Source organism: Curcuma longa, chromosome 14 (assembly GCF_044706935.1).
Source record: "Curcuma longa cultivar G26 ecotype Majalengka, Jawa Barat chromosome 14, ITB_CL_G26_1.1, whole genome shotgun sequence".
NCBI lineage: Eukaryota > Viridiplantae > Streptophyta > Magnoliopsida > Zingiberales > Zingiberaceae > Curcuma > Curcuma longa.
The window spans coordinates 8,066,778-8,086,797 of record NC_133874.1 but is presented as its reverse complement, the minus strand read 5'-3'; the positions used below and the strand labels follow the sequence as shown (position 1 = coordinate 8,086,797).

The window sequence follows — 20,020 nt, the reverse complement described above, 5'->3', positions numbered from 1 at the left end:
CATTTTTATATCCTAGAAATCTATCACATAAGTAGAGATCAATTAACACAAACAAAAATGAAATCTAAGCAAGGACTTTAAGTTCCAGTTCATATGACATAAATTAAGGCATATATCTCTATCCTAGAAATGAATTGCCACTGAATGGAGAACAATAAACAGAGAATGAAGATATCTAATAACACCAAAAATAGTAGTATCATCTGCACAAGATAACATGACGACATGTTCCTACGTGATGAAATATTGACCACGCATGGGATTCCATATGTATAAGTTGAGCTACTAGTATTTCTGGAATGTGACTAAAACCTAACATGAAACTAAAAGGTTGCAAATTGCCAAAACTTGATCTAATTCTTACTGATTTGGACATCCCACACGATATGTATCCTTGTGCAGGTTATATTAAAGAAACACCTTACCTGGATTTTGCAGGTTATGATAGCTCAAAAAGCATTTCCATGCCGCAAACATTTCTAGCTCATGATATTTATTTGGTCAAATGAACTTGACTAGTGTACTCAACTGTGTAATCAGAAATTGAATCATACAATATCAAACTTAACAAATCTCAGTGCCATATGAAATCACTCCTCAATCACCTACATCAATCTCGGATTATCCCAAAAGCTTCAAATCAATGGAAGTGTTGAGATCTGTCTCGTCTTACAGAATCTGAACTGCAGCTTGGGAGCAAAAACTATCAGAACTGGAGTTTGCTGTTATCCTAAAATGCCACAACTTTCCCTTGGAAGAAACCAAATTCTCATGGCACAAGAACTCCCATGAATACCACTTCTCGATCATGCGGTCAGTATCATGAACCAAAACATCTGTTTCGACTCCTCTGTGTGCAAGAATGGCCGCTGTATAAATCGCCCCCATCCTTCCCGGAGCTTCAGGTCGGTCTCCGCTCGGTCCATCAACCACAACCACATCCCATTTCCTCCTTTGTACAGCCTCCGGAAGCCTCTTGAGAGAAAGCCTACACTCAGATCCAGCTAGTAGACCCCCTTGCAGTGTACAAGAAGGGTGCTTCCTGGCATGTTCGAGCAGCTCATACGCCGTGCCGGCTCTCTCATGTCCCTTGACCAGGTAGATCCCAATCCCCTTGGGCACCTTATCTTTGAGCCTCTCTGAATCATCCTCCAGAAAGATAGTGATGCCTCCGGTATTCAAAGCAGCCACGGCAAGAAACTGCTGCTTGAGTCCAAAAAACAGTAGATTGCAGGGGGCTCTGCCGGCGACCAGGTTGGAGAGAAGCTGGTACTCCTTCGGGCTGAGTAAATCTTGATCGATTTTGTGGGACGAGTCAGGGAAATCTCTGGGGAGCGAGGAGGAAGAGGGATCCCCGAACCCTGCGGTGCTGGGTGCTAATGTATACAGCATGAGGATCGACAAGGTGGAGCAACCTGCCAGGATGATGATGACTGACCTCTTGGATAGCATCTTGATTCTCTTCGGTTGCATCATCTGACCTGCTTAATCACGGCTATTGAAGAAGCTTCGCATCTTGATCGAAGATGGAAGAGATGGAAATCGAGCGTGCGCTTCGTTCCTTCTTCTGGTCCTTCGATTCAGCTGCGGCCATGGCTGTGCTAGGTTTTATCAACCGGCTTCGAGGTCCAGAGGCGAACAGAGCAGGTGATGACTTGTAATGACTGATTTAATTAAAACAAAAAAAAAACATAATTGCAATTAATTAAGTGCTTAATTGAATCGTTACTAGTGGAACAACGCCTGTTATCCTAATTATTATTCATTTATTTGGGCGAAAATCAAAGACTAAAAATTAGAGAGTATTTTTTATTTTTATTATTAAAATATATATATTTATTTTAATATTATTATAGTAGTTACGAATTTATAACTGCTATAATATAAAATTTTTAATTCTGATCATACTAATAATACTATATTATAGCAACTATAATTTATAGTTGAAACAATATACATATTTAGTTTATAGTTAACATCAATCAATATTATGTTACAAACACTAATAATAATATTGTTCATAATTATTATAATATAAATATTTTTTTTATTAATATTATGTTATAATAATATTTTAATTTTGTTATAGTAGTTATAATTCATAGTTGTTATAATATAGATATTTTATCTTTAGTTAATACTGATAATATTTATCAATATTAAAATATAATAACTATCTCTAAATCATAATTTCTATAATATAAAATAATTTATTTTTGATCAACACTAATTAATATTATGTTGTAATAGATATGATATTATAATATGAGTTATAGTTGCTACAATTATATAGTAATTATGATCTTATAACCGTTACAATAATATAAAAAATAATAATTTCAGAAAGTAAAATATATAAAGAGATGGGATGGAATATTATTTTGATAATAAATAAAAAAAAAAGACCTTTTTGACATTTTTAATAAAAAGTGTGCTCTTTTAAGTTTTACCCAAAATCAAAATGCCCCTTATTTTCATTACAATCAAAAGGACTAATAAATAAATAAATAATCATCTAATTTATTTTTTATCCTAAAATATCTTTATTGTCATGGTAAAATGTAATAACGTTCACTTCGTACATCCCATCCTATAGTAATTTGAAAGGAAATAAATCATGATGATTTAATGATATTTTTCTTCAAGAGATTATTCTTTTAAAAATTTAATCTCTATCGGTAAAATATCTTTATTTGGACTCTGAGAGTAGTTTCACAATTTAGAGTTTCACAAAATTATTATATTTGTAACTAAAATTATTTTAATTTATTAAAAATAATTAAATACTATTTACTAAAATTGTTAAAATAGTACTAAAATTACTTCAACTTTAACTAAAGAACTTGTTATAGGTTAAAAATATTAAATTTGTGTCAAATTTAACATGTTCAATAAGTTTTAATTAAATTTAAAATTAAACTATTTTATTCTATTTTTAATCCATTATATATTAGTTGTTCAAATCAAACACAAGTTCGAGCCATCCTGAGACGATTAATTTAAAATTTAAACACAGCTCGAATTTCAATTTTAAATCAAGCTTAAATTAAAATTAATTTATATTTTTAAATTTTAATCGAATTTGAATATCACGAATATCTATCGAGCTCGAATCATTTCAATAAAAAATAGAATCTACCATTCTAACAGTCGATCAATTTCATAATCATCTATAAAAAAAATAGATAAAAAATTACAATTAATTATAATAAAAAAATATTATCTTAATTTTATTAAAATTTTATTTTTATTTATTTTAATAAATTATTTTATTATAATCAACTTAATTATATTTTAAAAAATTGGAATCAATTCGGTTCGTTGGCACGCAATCCATATCCATTCCTTATCTGTTAATAATTAGGGTTATTTATTATTTTTCCAATTTTTCTAGAAAGATCTCAGAAGAGGTCTCTGGAAGCGTCCTGATGACGACCGTGGCCGTGGACGCGAAGCCCTCGCCGCCCCCCCTCCCGGCGAGCTTCGCCGCCTCATCGAGCGTGTCCTCGTCCCTACCGAGCGAAGAGGACGACGACCTCTATGGCCGCCTCAAGTCCATGCAGCGGCAGCTCGAGTTCATCGAGATCCAAGAGGAGTACGTGAAGGACGAGCTCAAGAACCTGAAGCGCGAACTCCTCCGCGCCCAGGAGGAGGTGAAGCGAATTCAGTCGGTGCCTCTCGTCATCGGCCAGTTCATGGAGATGGTGGACCAGAATAACGCCATCGTCGGCTCCACTACAGGCTCGAACTATTATGTTCGGATCCTCAGCACCATCAACCGTGAGCTCCTCAAGCCCTCTGCTTCCGTCGCCCTCCACCGCCATTCAAATGCCCTCGTCGATGTCCTCCCTCCCGAGGCGGACAGCAGCATCTCCCTCCTCAGCCAGTCGGAGAAGCCCGACGTGACCTACAACGTAAGTCCCTACAAGTCCACGATCCTGAAAGCTTCTCCTCGTCGCTTCAACAGTCTTTTTTAATAGAGATGTTTTTTTATTACTATTTAAGTAAAATTATGTCACAGATTGCTCGATGTTTCTTGATCAGTTAAAATATCAGATTTTTTTTCTCTCACGAGACTCTAGTTCAGGGATGAGTTATTTCCATTCTTACTAAAAATTTGGGCCATTTCAGTGCTATTTACTTGTTCTTAACTGTGGACGATTGGAAAGTTTCTTATTTTATCTGATTCAAGAAGTAAAAGCGGGCCAAAATTTGATACCCTCATAAAGGACTAGTTAACTTAAAGTGAGCAAATATGTTATTCCATTTGATAAAGATGAAGAAGAGAGTGGGAGTAATTCTGTTGCAAAGAATTTAGGTTGTGGGAATAGCAATAGTAAACTTAGTCAGTTTTTGAAGTTTTACAGAGGGGCATGTGTATCTGCAATTATGCTATTCACTTCATTTGCCTTTGTAAAAGTTAGTTCACATAGGATAGTGTATTATTCTCCATTCATGGAAATTATTCATGCAATTATACTCGGATTTCTGTATTAGGTCATGAAAGAAATGGACATGTTAGTGTGGGTTGGCAATATTATTAACAGAGAAAAGGGGAAAATGCTATCTTTCAATCGCAAGCTATAATTTCTTGGTTTTCTACATGGATCTGCTTGCAATTTTTTCATGGAACTTCTAGAATTTACATCTTTGAGATATTCAATAATGGTGCTTAGGAAGTATTGCTCCTAAAACTACAAATGCAATCATATGTTAACTTTGCATAATTTCTGTGCATATATGTATGTTTATATAGTGTATCCTAAAAACCTGGTTGTATAATTGTTCTAATTAATAATTGCCAATCCACCATGTAATAAATGTTAACTTTTGTTGATTATAATTCATTGTCTGTATTCAGGATATTGGGGGTTATGATACGCAGAAGCAGGAAATCCGTGAAGCTGTGGAGTTACCTTTGACTCATCATGAGTTATACAAGCAGATTGGTATAGATCCTCCAAGAGGTGTGCTCTTGTATGGTCCTCCAGGGACGGGTAAAACCATGCTTGCCAAAGCTGTAGCTCATCACACTACTGCTGCATTTATAAGAGTTGTTGGATCTGAGTTTGTCCAAAAATATTTGGGCGAGGTACGTTTTAATTTTACATTCCCAATTGATTTTCTAACGAATAACCTATGTGAAGAGGAAATTATTAGAGAAAGAAAAATGGTAGGAAAAAAACTCATGGGAAAAGGATTGAGAAATATTTTCTTAATTTCAGTTCCTATGGAGAGAAGGAAAGAAGTAGAGCTTTCCGTCCATATCATGTCAGAGGGAAGGAAGAACAGAGGGAAATTTAAATTTCAAAACTTTATTTTTTAAGGTTAGATTTGAGCTTCATTAAATGCAAAGAGTGACTTTTGAGCCTAAATAATTGGAGAAAACTGGGAAAGATTTTCCTTCTGTGTCTTTGTTTTCGACAAAGGAAATGAATGGCAAAGTGCTATTCGAGAAATCTCTCTATCATCTTATTCTTGTCCATGTTTCCTGCCATTTTAGTAAACATGCATTAAGAGAATTATACATCCATGGTTTATGTACTAAATGGGTGCACGTGTCAGGTAAATAATTCTTTTCTTACTCAAGATTTCAGAAGCTTCCCAAATCTTCATGATAATGAAACATCTTTCACGTGTTCTAACTTTTGGCCTTTGTCAATAACGAAAAGAAGCTTTGGAGCCTTGTAGGGAGCTTGGGATTGTTTAATGCAATTGCTTAAATGAAAGTTCCTTGCTCAAATGTTTTTTCTTCGAGTTACTATCACGTTGCTATACTCACCTTTATGAGGATGTTAAATCTTTAATCTTGCTCAGGGTCCAAGAATGGTTAGGGATGTTTTCCGACTTGCAAAAGAAAATGCTCCTGCAATTATATTCATTGACGAGGTTGATGCTATTGCTACAGCACGTTTTGATGCACAAACTGGAGCTGACAGGGAAGTTCAGCGCATACTTATGGAACTGTTGAATCAGGTAATCTATTGGTAAAAGTGAGAATTTTGGCTTGGCTGATTGATAGAGGTATATCATTTGGGTCAATGTTTCTTTGTTGAGGATGTGCGAATTCTATCAGCATAGCATATTCTTACTGTAAATGAAGCAAAATGAGACTATTAATTACTCGATTTTGCAGTTCTTATCATATTTTGTGATTTGGTGTCTCTTATTTCCTTTCCTTGTAGTTTCTACTACTACCCATTCTCTGGGTTTTTTTGACCCTGTTAGATTATTGCTAAAAATGTGTATTTTTGGAATGACGACTTTTGTTATAAAGTGTATTTACCATATTTTGGTGGAAGGAAGCTTTGGTTGCTAGAAACATGGACATCATTCTCTGTCTATTATTTTAAAAAGACTAGCAGTTGGAATCAATAAATGCATTTCATCATTATATGTTTTATGAACATAATATCTTCCATGATTGGCATTCATGTTTGCTTGTCAGTTACATTTTTTACTTGTCCAATTACATTTTGTGCTATGAATAGTTTCTGTTTGAGTTCTGTTTCAGATGGATGGATTTGATCAAACGGTTAATGTCAAGGTCATAATGGCAACAAATCGTGCAGACACTCTAGATCCTGCACTTATCCGTCCCGGTAGACTTGATCGGAAAATTGAGTTTCCATTGCCTGATAGACGACAAAAGAGACTAGTTTTTCAAGTAACTTCTCGATACATTATCACATTCTAATCATTTTAAACATTGAATTTTTGTTTGCTCCTAATTATGAGATTCAGTTGTATAATGCAATGAGCTTGATTTCCTTGAAGATTGACCCCTCTTTTGTAAATTCTATGTATCTTTTATAAGTCAAGAAACATCATATAATTAAAAATTGTCAGTCATAGACCACTAGCATGACTTGATATTTTTCACTTGCAACAGGGAGAACAATAAGAACAAATCCTTTGGCTAGATGGCTGTTTCAAAATTTATTTCGCCATCAACCTTCTAGATTTAAACAATGATCATGAAAGAAATTCATTTTCCTAATTCTTAACTATAGCATATCATTATTGGCACATTACAAGAAAGCAAATGAAGTTAGACAATCTGTATCTTCTTATTCATCAAGTTCATTGGTGGTCAAATTTCTTGATAAGAAGAGATCATAGGTGGGAAAATAATTTGTTCCTTATATAGTTTTAGACATCTCATATTCTTCTTCAGCTAGATTTTGATGCCCAATTTTTTTTCCTTAAAATTCTTTGCGTCATTTTGTTGCAGGTCTGCACTGCTAAAATGAACCTCGGTGATGAAGTCGACTTGGAAGATTATGTTTCTCGACCAGATAAAATCAGTGCTGCCGAGGTTGGTAGCATTCGTTGTTCATAACCAATTTGTTTCTGATTAATTTCTTTCCCTTTTCTTTGAAACTCCAATTTGTTTCTGTTTAATTTCTTCCTTTTTTTGAAAGTTTAATAATATCTTTTGTTAGACCAAAAACTGTCCCTATATTCATTAGTGCCTTGGTAATCTATCAATTGGCAACTAAGTATTTTCATGCTTTATTTGCCAAACAATGTGGTATTATCATGCTTGTTGTCAACATTACTCCGAAAGACAAGAATGCAAGAGAGGGAATTGTGCAAATTTGATATCTATTTGGGAGAGAGGACACTAAAAGAGATATGAAGACTAATCTGTTTTTTTTTCTTTCAAAATTACAATCAACTAAGATAAAATGCATTGTACACAATGGTGAGATTAGGGTGCCAACTTTGGAGCAATGTCAGAATGAGAAAAAATGCGAGCATTTTACTCTGAGAGAGATGTGATAAAGTTCAAACAATAATTAATTTCATTGAAGTTGCAATCAATGGAGATAATGTTGCAGATATAAGTGAGATTAAGGCTTTGATCATCTATTCGGAGAGGGGAGTCTCATTTTACTCCAAGAGATGGAGTGGAAATTGAAAAACACTGATAATAAGTAATCTCATCATAAATCACATACACAAAACAAAGAAGACGGTGAGATAGTAACTAACAATAGCTCAAACAAACAAAAAGGTTAGGGCAAAATTTGGTGGAATTCATGGAGAATAAATGCTCAGTTGCTCTCTTCTTTTTCAACATTCTCTCTTTTACTAATTTTAACCATCGCCATCTCTCGTCTCTTTTTCACATTTGTTACAGTTTTTTCCATTGTTTTTTTCAAAAAATGAATTCAATCTTCCCTTTTTTCCTCCTAATTCTTTATTTTACAAAATAGAATTTCACTTTATGGGTGCTTTGGCCTGTGACAAAAACCAAGGCCACCTCAACAAGGTTGAGCACTTAGTGTTCAATGTGGGAGACTCAACCTTCAAAGAATGTGTCAATGGGGACAAGATTGATGCTGTGCTGGAACGCATGATCGATGAGTGAAGGCAGGATGAATCATTGTTGCCTCCCGAGTTGGAGGTGCAACTTACCATAGATCTTTTAATGTATAGGAGTTTCTTCCATGGAAGGACCATCAGGCAATTTGACAGCAGATTGGGGAAAGAATGACACTTCCCGTGATGGATCTTTGAGGAGGCAGTTTTGTCTTCATTCTGATTGCACAGTGGATCATTCATGGATTTGCACAGGCACAGATCTTATGAGGAAGGGAAGGGATGAAGTGTCAACTGCAGGGTAGTTTTTGGTAATAATGATGACAATCAGTAGTAGTTGCTGCTGTACTTTGTAGTTTTTAGTTGTGGCAGTAAAGTTAGGATTTAGTTGTTCCAATAGTTAACACATCTGAGTTTAGCCATTGGCATTACAAGAGATGGTGACTTGTTCTTTTTGAGTGTTTGGAGGAAAAGAGTATGTTGGTGAGGCAATTCAATGAGTGTGGCGGCTGGAAGAGCTGTGTGTTGGAGCTGAGAATATTTGTTTAGGGATTTTAGGATGATTGAGGGAGGGAAAGGGAGGGTGCATGGTTCATTAATTTGTGACCTCCCGCTAAGGGGTTTTGAGGGGAAAAACCTTACCTTAGGAAGCTTGCCATGTTATAGATTTGAGAGGGATGAAATATTGTTTTCTCATTGAGAGATTACTATTACATGATATAGCATTCAACCCTAAAACTAAAACACCCAATCTAAAAGTAAACCTACAATGTTTTTAACTAATGGCACCAATACTGTAATCAATTGCTCTGTTTATTTGCTTCCTCTTTGACCAGAAATATTCCACATCTTTTTGTTACTGCTGCATAAATCATAATTAATTTCTTTATTCATGTACTTCTGCTTTTGACCAGACATATTCCACATCTTTCACGACTGCTGCATCAAAATTCATGTAATGTTTGTTTGAGAAGAAAATTTTAAATATCTTTGTTGCAGATTGCTGCTATCTGCCAAGAAGCAGGCATGCATGCTGTCCGTAAGAACCGCTATGTCATTCTTCCAAAGGATTTTGAGAAAGGCTACCGGACTAATGTTAAAAAGCCAGAGACAGATTTTGATTTCTATAAATGAAGGACCCAAAACAATTCCAAGTATTTAATCCAAACATGGAGGGCCAAGCATATTCGCACTAGTCTTATTATTCAAGGATAAGGTATCCGTTTTAACACTCCAAAAAGTGTTTTTTTGAAGTGTTTCAAGGTCAGTTAGTAGGTCGTGTCTGTTGTAAAATAATCATCCTATTGTGTATGTATAGCTGGTAATGGTCAAAGTATGTTAAGTATGGTAATCACTAAGAATCACTTGGTTATCTAGTTCACCATTCTCCTTTATGAAACCTCCATCTGTTTAGTGAGTCATGATTATGATGGTTGTGTTTTGTTACTTCTTTAATAAAAGCAAAGATGGTTAATGGTACAATGAATGTGGGTCATGGACTTGATGCTTCAATTGGATATGAAAAATATTATCCATACAAGTGTCTTATGATTCTATTAGTTTCTTTGCAAAAGTTCTTATAGTGAACTCAAATTCTTCTGGATGCTTAACCAGATTGTTGGGTCATGCACAAGATCACAAATTATCCAACTTGTTTTTAGATTGCTGTTATTGTTCAACTTTAGTCACGCGTGAAAGCTTTCTATGTAAATGCAATTAGTCAAGAAATAGTAATTGTCTCTCTAGTTCGTGTGGATTTCAGCTTTATGTGGTGATTTAATGATCTTATCTGAGCTAACTTGTGTTCTTACTGTTGACATCATAGTTTTGAACCTTAATATTTGTACATGTCACTTTCTTGAAAAAGTAGATAATTTTAGGCTATCATATTTTAATAGTGTGTAAGTGTTAAGGGATTAGTTGCAAAATTTAAAAATTTAACTCACAATGCAATACGAAACAGGATCAAAATTCATATAGAGAATTTATATTGATAAAAATTCTTAGTTTGTATTATTTTCCCTTACCTAAGGAGAACTCAATTGAATATGAATTAGCATCTTTCTTGGATCATCATTTCTTATTGCAGAGAGAACAATTGCATCACCAACTTATTTAACATGGTTTTTTTCTTTATCTTTCTTGCTCATCCCTTCCATCCAATGAGTAAGAAATTTATATTTCCTTTTCTTTCAATTATCATTTCTAATGGAAAAGAAAATGCCTCAATTTACCACTGGGGAGGATGATGTTCATATCAACACAATAGTTATGAGGTGTGGAAGTGATAATGGAGACGATGAACTTGTAGCAGCACAACCTAATCAAATGGCTCTCTGTGAATTACCATATTCTTAAATTCGAAAATCGAACTAATAACAAAATAAGTTGGTAAGCTAAATAAATATACATTAGCATCAATTTTTCTCATAACATGACTAAAGAATAAGGATTCTAAAGTTGATATGAGACCATTTGAATTCATGAATGCAAGAGGATAATTTACTCCTCTTAGATACTTCATGCTAATCATTACTTAACATAGTTTCTTTGCTAGTATCTACATGTGTCTTGTGCCAATCTCTTGAGATTAACGAGTGTTTTTATAGTTTCTTTGCTAGTATCTACATGTGTCTTGTGCCAATTCGTTAGTAACTATAATTGAACACATGCCAATGAAAGATCTGATCGATTCATTAATTTACCTAATCTTGTATTCTTATTTATTTTTCTATTTTGGTTTCTCTGGATAACATGGACAAACTATAATTTGAGAGTTTAAGTCATAATCGGTAACATTTTAATTGCTCTTTAGAAGATTGTTATCAGGAGATTTTAATGATTCTCGATCCTCTAGAGAAGTAAAATACGATATTGTTTATGTTAAGGCTTATGAGTATGGTTTTTAAATTAATGCATGACACATTTTGAGTTAGGTCATGTGAATTAGTCAAAGATTCTTTGTATTTAAGCAATATTGGAGAATTTAGGAAATGATAATTATTCTTATCTTTGTCATAATCCATCTTAGCTCTGGGGATCAATAGGATTATGAGAAATTCCAAAATCAAAACCCTCTTTGGCTAAACAGCATGCATATGAAATTTATAATATAACTTAAATTTAGTGTGCAACTGTGCGTGTGCATGCACATAATAGCAGATAGTTCAGGCAGAAGAAATAAGTGAATAAGGAGCCCTTTATTCCTGCAAAAACTATTTACTGCATTGTTATACAATACCACAAGTAGGATTATCTCTAGCAAAGAGTAGTAGCTAAATGAAGCCTACATCTATTTGCAAGGAAACCATTTCATTCCTATTGCTCCAATCATCCTCCATTCTTTCAAGCCTGAACCGCTCTTGAACGTAGGAAATAAAGTTTGCAGCTCGCCTGTCTACTTCACTGATGGTGTCTAAGTTGGCAGCTGAAGCAGCTGGAGGAGTTGGAGTTGACACAATCTTATTTGTGTATTGCACTGAGGGCTTCGGCGTGCGATAGGAGGACACCATCTTACCTTTCGATCCTCTTCGCTTGCGGTTAGTCTCCATTACCTCTCAAAGCTCTTGTTTTTTGTTATATGGTGTGTGAGTGTTCTGTTCTAGTGCTATTTATAGTACATGTCTGTACTGTTGGAAGATAAGAATACAGTAAGGAGCATCAACTCGTTACATAATAGAAGGACAAAATCTCTAGAGTTAATGGAGAATATCTGATGACTTGTTTTTACATTTAGAAAGCTGGTGCAACTTGTCTCACTTTTGTGTGCTTTAATTAGCTTTTTGTTGAAGTTCTGATTCGATATATTGTTTGGATATTTTTGGAGGCACTCTCTCCAGAGAATTTTTACCTTCAGCAGGAGCATCTCCACCTTCACTAATGGTAAGTGCCTTATCCAAAGTCTCAGATATTTGAAACAGATAAGATCGATGTCTTCTTCTAGCTGAATATTCCTACAAAGACGTCCACCTTTTAGTTTTAGAATCCAAGTCAGGGATATAAACTGTGGATCATTCAATATCTTATCAGTGCAACCTTTTAAGCTTTTTTGAATGAATCTTTCTCGACGCAAGTTGATATTTTGTTCTAGCTGATTTATGACTAAGAGGAGGATGTTACTGATCAGAATTTCTTATCTTTGTGCTTTTGAAAGAGTGTTATGTAGCTTTTGATGCGATTGATGATAACTCCTTCACTGGCCTTTCTGAACATTCACATGATGACAGGCTTGAACTCATTTTTGATACTTTCTTTTTTACTTGTTTCTGTGTTCCTATAATATTTCCAGGGCAAATTCTTCACTGTCGATTCTATGATATTTCTGTGTTCATCTTTTAATCTGGTGAAAATCTCTTCTTGTTCACATATGTATCTGCATAGATCTTAAAATAAATCTATGAATAATTAATTAGAAACTTTTGTGTTCTATTGCTATCTCATAATTTGATAATTTGCCTTTTGTTTTCTACTTCAGCTTCGACTGGATTACCATGCTTAGAGTGTGTTTTTTGAAGAACATTTATTATATTCTAACTGATTGTTCTATTTTATTTAATTTATATATTTTTCACAAGGAGAGAAATATATATAAATGCATCAGTAAATTTTGTTCATTATCATGTGCCTGAAACAGCCGGGGTCCGGGCCGTGCACTCTTGTTCGTGTCTGCGATGAATCCAACTATGGTTCCTTCCAAGAAAGGTGAGTGATTAGCGATGGAGTTGTATTGTAGCACATTCGAATCTATTGTTAGGATTTAGGGTTCAGGACTCAGAGAATAATGAAGATTTCATGATGCATTCTCAGGCAACCAGAATAAAAAGTGCTTGTGTTCTTCCTAGAGAATAATGAAAATTTCATGATGCATTCCATTTCTAGAAACAATTCTATCCCACTTTCTTGCTAATTGCCCTAAGCCCTTATTGGGTCCTACCTACATATCTCATTTTAGAAAAGAAAAAAAGAGAAAAATTATATTATTTATATAACCTCAATAAAGCTTATTTATTTATTATTATTATTATTTAATCACTGATAGAAAATACTATTTCATATTTTATGTGAATTTTTTCCTGTTTATATAAATTGTCTAAAATTAATAAAAGGGTGGCAAATCACACGCACGGTCAACATTTAACCTTAGTCAAGGATTTGGGCGATTAAATAGTAATAAAGTTAGGTTAGGGGGATACAAATTCTTATCTTTTTTCTTTTTTTTTCACGTTGAAAATTTTACTCGTGTCACCTTGCATTCAACATTTTAGGATTAATTTTTCTAAGTTGATATGTGAATATCTAATTAATTATGGAAGTTACTGTTATACAGTCATTTCGAGAGCTGAGCTCTTTTTTCCTTTTTTTTGTATTTTTTTATTAAGATTTCGGGAAGAACTTCGAGGAATCTCTTGCAGGTCGCTTGGGATCCAGTAGTTCCTTCGTTTATGTGGATCTCATTCTGAACCGGTGATCTCTCCTTGCAGGCTGTTGTATCTTGAACCTAATTCTACACCCGAGCATTTGACACTCAGGCTTAGGCAACACTCAGCAGTTAGGCACGCTTCTTCCCGATTTGGGTAGTTGGGTGATTTCAAACCCGACTCTATACTTGGTGACACAAGGACTCGACATGATTTATCCAACTCTGTACTCAGAATGCTAGGCGACTCGACTCGCAGAGTACTCGATGACTCAATATGTACTCGTCATTGGCGCTCGCTTGACACTTCCCACTAGGACTTTACTGCTTACAACTTCCCACTAGTACTTCTGTTATCAGCTACTAGCCAGATAAGTTGAAGTTGAACCTCAATTTCAATTCAACAATTTCCTTTGTAATCTCCGACAATAAAATTATCGAACGAGCGAGTCTCGTATTCTGGAACCTGAACTCTACGTTCGAACACTTGACCCTCAGGCTCAGGCAACACTCAAAACAGTCGGACACGCTTCTTCCCGATTTGGATAGTTGGGCGACTTCAAACCCGACTCTATATTTGGTGACACGATGACTCGACATCGACTTATCCTACTCTGTACTCGGAATACTAGGCGACTCGACTCTCAGAGTACTCAACAACTTGACATGTACTCGATCGACTCGGCGCTCATTTTACTGCTTACAACTTCCCACTAGGATTCGGGAGCACTCGGAGTACCTGTCGGCAAAGTCCAACTCAATTCAAATATCTAACGGTGAATGACTCATCTCTTGACAGTCTCTGTAATACAGCAGATCTTCTGTTATCAATTCAAGCCAACCAACAAATAAGTTAAAGTTGAACCTCGATTTTAATTCAATAATTTTCCTTGTAATCTCACTCCTCACAAGAGAAAAATCCACTTCTGCTCTGTCTACTACTGCCCCTCGAGTTAATCTGAACACATTTTGGACATCATGCAATGCAACAGGTGTAGGGTATCTTCTCTGTCCAAATTGTCACCAAGCTTTCATGGCTGTCACGATAGGAATTCCAGGAAATGCTGCAGATTCTTCTGTTCTTAGATTGTCACGATAGGAATTCCAGGAAATGCTGCAGATTCTTCTGTTCTTAGATCGTGATTGAGCACCTCTGGATTTCCATTAATGGAGCTCTTTCACTGGATCAGCTGGGACTGCTGGTACAACAGATTCTTCATTTCTTGTTGCAAACTTAGACCATAAGAAAATTGAGAAAATGAGAAGAAAATTTGATTACTGCCAGATTAAACCTGTTGCTTCACAAGTGCAGTTGTTTCTCTGTTCTCTCTTTTGTCTGAAATTCTTAAGTACTAAACCACCATTAGACGATTTTCGCGGCTGTTACATTGTGGCGGCTGTTGCATTGTGACGGAAATGCATCTTTCGGTTCAGTCTTCAAAAGCATCACAACCAAGGTTCTTGGTTTTTCCTTCTTGTAACTGATGTAAGCTTGGTTAGTCAAGTTCATCCTTTTCTTTGTGAAATTAGGGTTCCTTTGGTGGTGCCTAGGCAAGTATTGCATCTCTGATACCTACAAACCTTACACTTGCACAAACACAATTGATAAATCTACCTTAAGATTGAACATGTGAAGACAGTAGCACAGTTAAGAGTTTTCCGCAAAATTAAGGCTATCAGATTATCATATAGTCGATGTATATTCGATTGAGGCCAGGAAACCGTGCCACTATTCAGATACATCGCTACAACAATGAAAACCTATCGCGACCAATAAGGCGAGAGTGAAACTAGGCAGTTGGAAAGACAAGTGTGAGATGACTCTCTTAACACAAGAATGTTCTTGTTTAGACCACTGGAAGCTCACCGCAGTCGCTGATCACAACCCTCTTCTTGGGCCGATCTCCACGGTCCGTCTCTTGTGACTCGATCAACCGCACCACATCTATGCCCTCAAGAACTTGGCCAAAGACAACATGCCTCTGGTCCAACCATGGTGTCTACGTGAAAGAGATTTTATTCTTAATTAGCTATGCTATGCTCATAATCATCGCACTGAAGTATATCGTTATCAATGAGGAGACAAGAACTTGCTGCTAAGATTGCAACGGCTAAACAGAGATTATATGAATAAGACAACGGAAATAATAAAATGCATTCAGAAATTTTTGATTGAAATAGTCAAGGAATAGAAAGATGCATTCAGAATTTGCAAAAACTATAACGAATTTCAGGAATCAATTTCAACTTAGATTTTTACCTTGACAGTGCAAATGAAGAACTGACTTCCATTGGTGTTCGGTCCGGCATTAGCCATACTAACCACTCCGGGTCCAAGATGAACCACTAACAAATTTCAGAGAAGAAAATAAACATCCTTTTTATTCATATAATAACAGTTCTGATAAATGGTTTGTGATGTTGAACTTACACTTGAAGTTTTCATCCTTAAATGTGCGGCCATATATGCTTTTACCACCAGTTCCCTGAAATTCAACAATTCTATGTAAATTCATGTCACAAAATATTTCCTAAATACGATCGTTATCAGGAAGTGACTCTTTTTCATGAACTTCGGTGAATTTGAAACTATTTTGGAAAATAAACAATTTTCTTTGAACAAGAACATACCGTACAAACAGAAAGCTATAAACATGTTAAGAGGATTTAAGGAAATGGTAATCTTCCAAATTAGTAGATCTGTGTCCTTCATGCATCCAACCATGAAGAATGATAACAACCATTCATCATGCAAATCTAAACTTCTCCGGAAAAACAGTATCGTAGCATCATAATGCCGTAAAATATGATGGTAACTCCGAGTGACAATTGATTATCCTGGTTCAGCATTTCAGATATATTCTACTGATCCCATTTGAAAAGGCAACTAGTTTGAAACATGATTTAAGATACTAGTCAAGCAGATACCAGAACCAATAGAACCGTAGCTTGGCAAACCATTCATGTCTCTTTCGGAATATTTTAACAGAAGATGGTAAAAGCACAAGTTGGAATAAACAGTTCATATTGGAGGAAGACCGAAAAAGTTATCTTACAGGTGATTGAATATTTTTGTATTAAAAGTCATGTTGGTTCATGTGTAGATGTTAAAAACAACCGTGTTGCTTCTTTCTGACAATTTGTAAACCATGATGAGGCAAAATCTGAAAGATGAAACTTTAAACAACTCCAACTAGCGTGGTAGCATAGTCGTAACATCAAACCTGCACGATGATGACAGGCATGTATATGGAAAAACAAACCTACTGCTGTAATAGTTCCTGGCATCCCTCTAGATCATTGTCTTATAACACAACAGAAAATGGTTGAATATACTCCCAAAACTAAACCTTTTATATTAGTCTACCAAAACATATTTTATCGCGGTGTAATAATGTGAGTCACAGATTTTTAACTGCATGAGAAATTTGTGGTGAACTGAATGATACTATCTACAAACTGGTTTGGATTTAAAAGTTATAATCCCTTTGAACTGATACATCTCTTCAAGCATAAGAAAATTCACAAGTATTAAAGAGTAAACAACTGACCCCCAACTAAATACAATAAACTGCTAAAATTCATGATTTACGAGCTTGTTAGGTGCCCTTAAAAAAGTCATAAGCACATCAAAGAATTATCATTTCCGCGTATAGTATGCCTCCAAGATAATGTGTTATTGAGCTTAACTCCACGCTTGAACAAACTGAGTCACAAGCTTTACTTGATGGGAGTGTAACAACTTAAAAAGAAAGTAACCAAACCAATGTCCTTAAATTAGCACAAGGGAAGACTCTACAAGGCTGTAAAATAGTCATCCTTTGTTTTTGTAGATACATAGACTAGTGATCTACAATGGGAATTTTTTTACCAACACCTGTATATTTTGTAAACATATTCAAATATTTTCAAATGTGTGGAATGGATAGTTGAAGTTCTTTCAATAATATGATATTAAGAAAGATTATTTAATGGTTTGCTACCATAAGGTAGTCCAGTGCAGTCTATTTGTGTCTATTTCATGATCTCAAACCTTCTTTAAATGCATGCCAACACTTGTACTTTCAAACATTCAATACATGATATGTAAACTAATCAATCAAGGATAAGAGCACCTACATTTCCCTTGTCAAAGTCTCCTCCTTGGATCATGAAATCCTTGATCACACGATGAAATGCAGATCCTTTGTACCCGAAGCCTTTCTCACCTGATCCAAGCAAAACAGAGTCACATAATGCAAATACTCACCAATCAAACGAAACAGAAGTCTGTTAAGCAGAGAAGAGAATCAAGAACAAAATCAAAAGAAACAAAAGAGAAGATGAAGTGACCTGTGCAGAGAGCACGAAAGTTTTCTGCGGTCTGGGGGACATCATCCCCGTACAACCCTATCACAATCCTGCCCACATCCTTCCCCACCGGGTTGCCAATGCTGATGTCAAAGTAGACTTTGGTGGTCACCTTGGACTGCAGCGCAGCTTCCTAAAACCCCAACACAAAACACATCGTCGCTACATTTTTCACTTCCAGAGAACAAAGACCAAATAGCTACCAGATCTCGGAAAAGAGAAAATCGAAACGATTTAAGAATCAACGACAAGTTAATCGATCGAAATCGCCTAACCTTCACCTCCGCGCGGGGCGATACGGTGCAGCGGGTTCTTCTTTGGGAAGCAGGTGCCAAAGGGAGCGCGGCGGAAGACGAAATTTCCGGACAGATCCAGGATTTCGGGCCGAATAAGGAGGTCGAAGGTCTCAGAAGAGTGCTCCGGGTAGCGATGCTTGGGGCGCCGGCGACAATTGGGCGCACGCTCGCCTGCGAGATAAAGAGCTGGGAAGTGAGAGGAAAAGAGGAGAGATTGAAGAAAATACTGAGAGATAGAGCGAGAGAGGTTCACTCACGATGGAGGTCAACAAAGCCGCCATTGATGGAGGAAGACGGCGGCGGCGGCGGCGGCGGCGACGACAGTCGTTTCGAGCTGCTAGAACCTGCGATTGCGGATACGAGATGACACGAACGGAGTTAAAGGTAACACTGCCAATTGGGCCTTAAATGGGCCTTTATTGATCAGATTTAATTGGGCCCGTGAATTTTGAGAAAATTTCATTTTACCCTTCCTAGTTTGGTAGCCCATTTCTTCGTGTGATGGTAAAAAGTGGGGAATTTTATAATTAGAGTTCAAATGATCAAAAAATTTTGTGAGGAGGTAAGTTGATCATCTGCAGATTGATCAGATCATAAGAGTTCAATGCTGATTTCACCAGAATTCAAACTCTTGCCACGGTTCTGCATCTGCTGCGTCATAACCAACTCAGTTATGCCTCGGGGTTAGATCTTTCCTCCTCTTGTATGATGGTAAGAGGTGGGATGATTTTTTTGATAATTAGAATTCAAATCTCACTTAGATTCGTTATATTTGGGGAGTTTGAAAATTTTATGATGCTGCCGTGGACTCATCTATGCTTCCCGATTTATTTTGGTAGCCGATGAAAAATTTTTATAGGGTTGAGGCTAACTAATTTATCATAAGAGCTAGAATGGTAAAAATATATAATATATATATATATATATATATATATATATATATATATATATATCTTATTAAATTTATTTGACAAAAGTCTATATGAATATAGATATTTCAATAGAAATAAATATTCTCAAGTTTAACTTTTAAATATTTATAAATTATGTTTGAATTCTTTTTGGATAATCTAGATATTTAATTTTTCGAATGGACTAATCCTAAAGTTGACCATCTAGATCCATAAAAATTTTTCATCGATCATCAAGATAAATTGAAAAGCACGAACAACACATCATTTTATAGCTAGTATTCTATGGTTATCTTTTCACCAAAAAAAATTAATCTGTATTATGTCATAATTGAAAATTAATACATAAATATATAATTAATTATAAAAAATATTTTATCATTTTAACAAAAAAGAATCCATATTTATACCACGACCACTCCATATAAAGAGGTAAATTGAGAAAGTTACAGTTGATTATGACAGAGAAGGAAATTATCTTGATTCGTCGAGATTCGATTCTTTATCAATTTCAATAAATCTACTCCATAATTATCAACTTAATTATATTTTAGATAAAAAATATTTTATCATTGCATTTAAGCCTTGGGACATGATTGAATTTATTCGATAGACATGTGAACGTTATGTTTAGAATGGTCAAATGTGTCAAATATATGGCCCATCGATATCTAAAAGATTCGATTGGATGAGAAGGATCTTCTAAAGGGACCTTAATG

General features: G+C 35.4%; 3 protein-coding genes across 3 annotated transcripts; 1 reads left to right on the top strand and 2 right to left on the bottom strand.

Moving 5' to 3' along the window:
- Positions 1 to 472: 472 nt before the first annotated feature.
- On the bottom strand, positions 473 to 1,628 carry LOC141845326 (glucuronoxylan 4-O-methyltransferase 1). Its single transcript, XM_074733394.1, has one exon. The coding sequence runs from the start codon at positions 1,474 to 1,476 to the stop codon at positions 670 to 672; it is 807 nt and encodes a 268-aa protein (XP_074589495.1). The 5' UTR covers positions 1,477 to 1,628; the 3' UTR covers positions 473 to 669.
- A 1,771-nt stretch (positions 1,629 to 3,399) lies between these two features.
- On the top strand, positions 3,400 to 9,810 carry LOC141845219 (26S proteasome regulatory subunit 6B homolog). The gene is made up of 6 exons (XM_074733279.1): positions 3,400 to 3,914; positions 4,862 to 5,092; positions 5,818 to 5,976; positions 6,515 to 6,667; positions 7,235 to 7,318; positions 9,328 to 9,810. Exons 1-6 carry the CDS (start codon positions 3,429 to 3,431, stop codon positions 9,460 to 9,462), a joined length of 1,248 nt encoding a protein of 415 aa, XP_074589380.1. The 5' UTR covers positions 3,400 to 3,428; the 3' UTR covers positions 9,463 to 9,810.
- A 5,589-nt stretch (positions 9,811 to 15,399) lies between these two features.
- Positions 15,400 to 18,731, bottom strand: LOC141845638 (photosynthetic NDH subunit of lumenal location 5, chloroplastic-like). Its single transcript, XM_074733698.1, has 7 exons — positions 18,648 to 18,731; positions 18,370 to 18,561; positions 18,077 to 18,227; positions 17,864 to 17,952; positions 16,176 to 16,230; positions 16,005 to 16,090; positions 15,400 to 15,744 (listed from the first exon to the last, which is right to left on the bottom strand). The coding sequence occupies exons 1-7, from the start codon at positions 18,669 to 18,671 to the stop codon at positions 15,592 to 15,594; spliced, it is 750 nt and encodes a 249-aa protein (XP_074589799.1). The 5' UTR covers positions 18,672 to 18,731; the 3' UTR covers positions 15,400 to 15,591.
- Positions 18,732 to 20,020: the final 1,289 nt, after the last annotated feature.

Coding starts and splice junctions, on each gene's coding strand:
- LOC141845326 (XM_074733394.1), bottom strand. CDS start 1,476: ATGATGCAACCGAAGAGAATCAAGATGCTATCCAAGAGGTCAGTCATC.
- LOC141845219 (XM_074733279.1), top strand. CDS start 3,429: ATGACGACCGTGGCCGTGGACGCGAAGCCCTCGCCGCCCCCCCTCCCG. Junction 3,915..4,861: donor AGCCCGACGTGACCTACAAC/GTAAGTCCCTAC, acceptor GTCTGTATTCAG/GATATTGGGGGTTATGATAC. Junction 5,093..5,817: donor TCCAAAAATATTTGGGCGAG/GTACGTTTTAAT, acceptor AATCTTGCTCAG/GGTCCAAGAATGGTTAGGGA.
- LOC141845638 (XM_074733698.1), bottom strand. CDS start 18,671: ATGGCGGCTTTGTTGACCTCCATC. Junction 16,091..16,175: donor TAAGGATGAAAACTTCAAGT/GTAAGTTCAACA, acceptor GAAATTTGTTAG/TGGTTCATCTTGGACCCGGA. Junction 15,745..16,004: donor TCTTCATTTGCACTGTCAAG/GTAAAAATCTAA, acceptor TCTTTCACGTAG/ACACCATGGTTGGACCAGAG.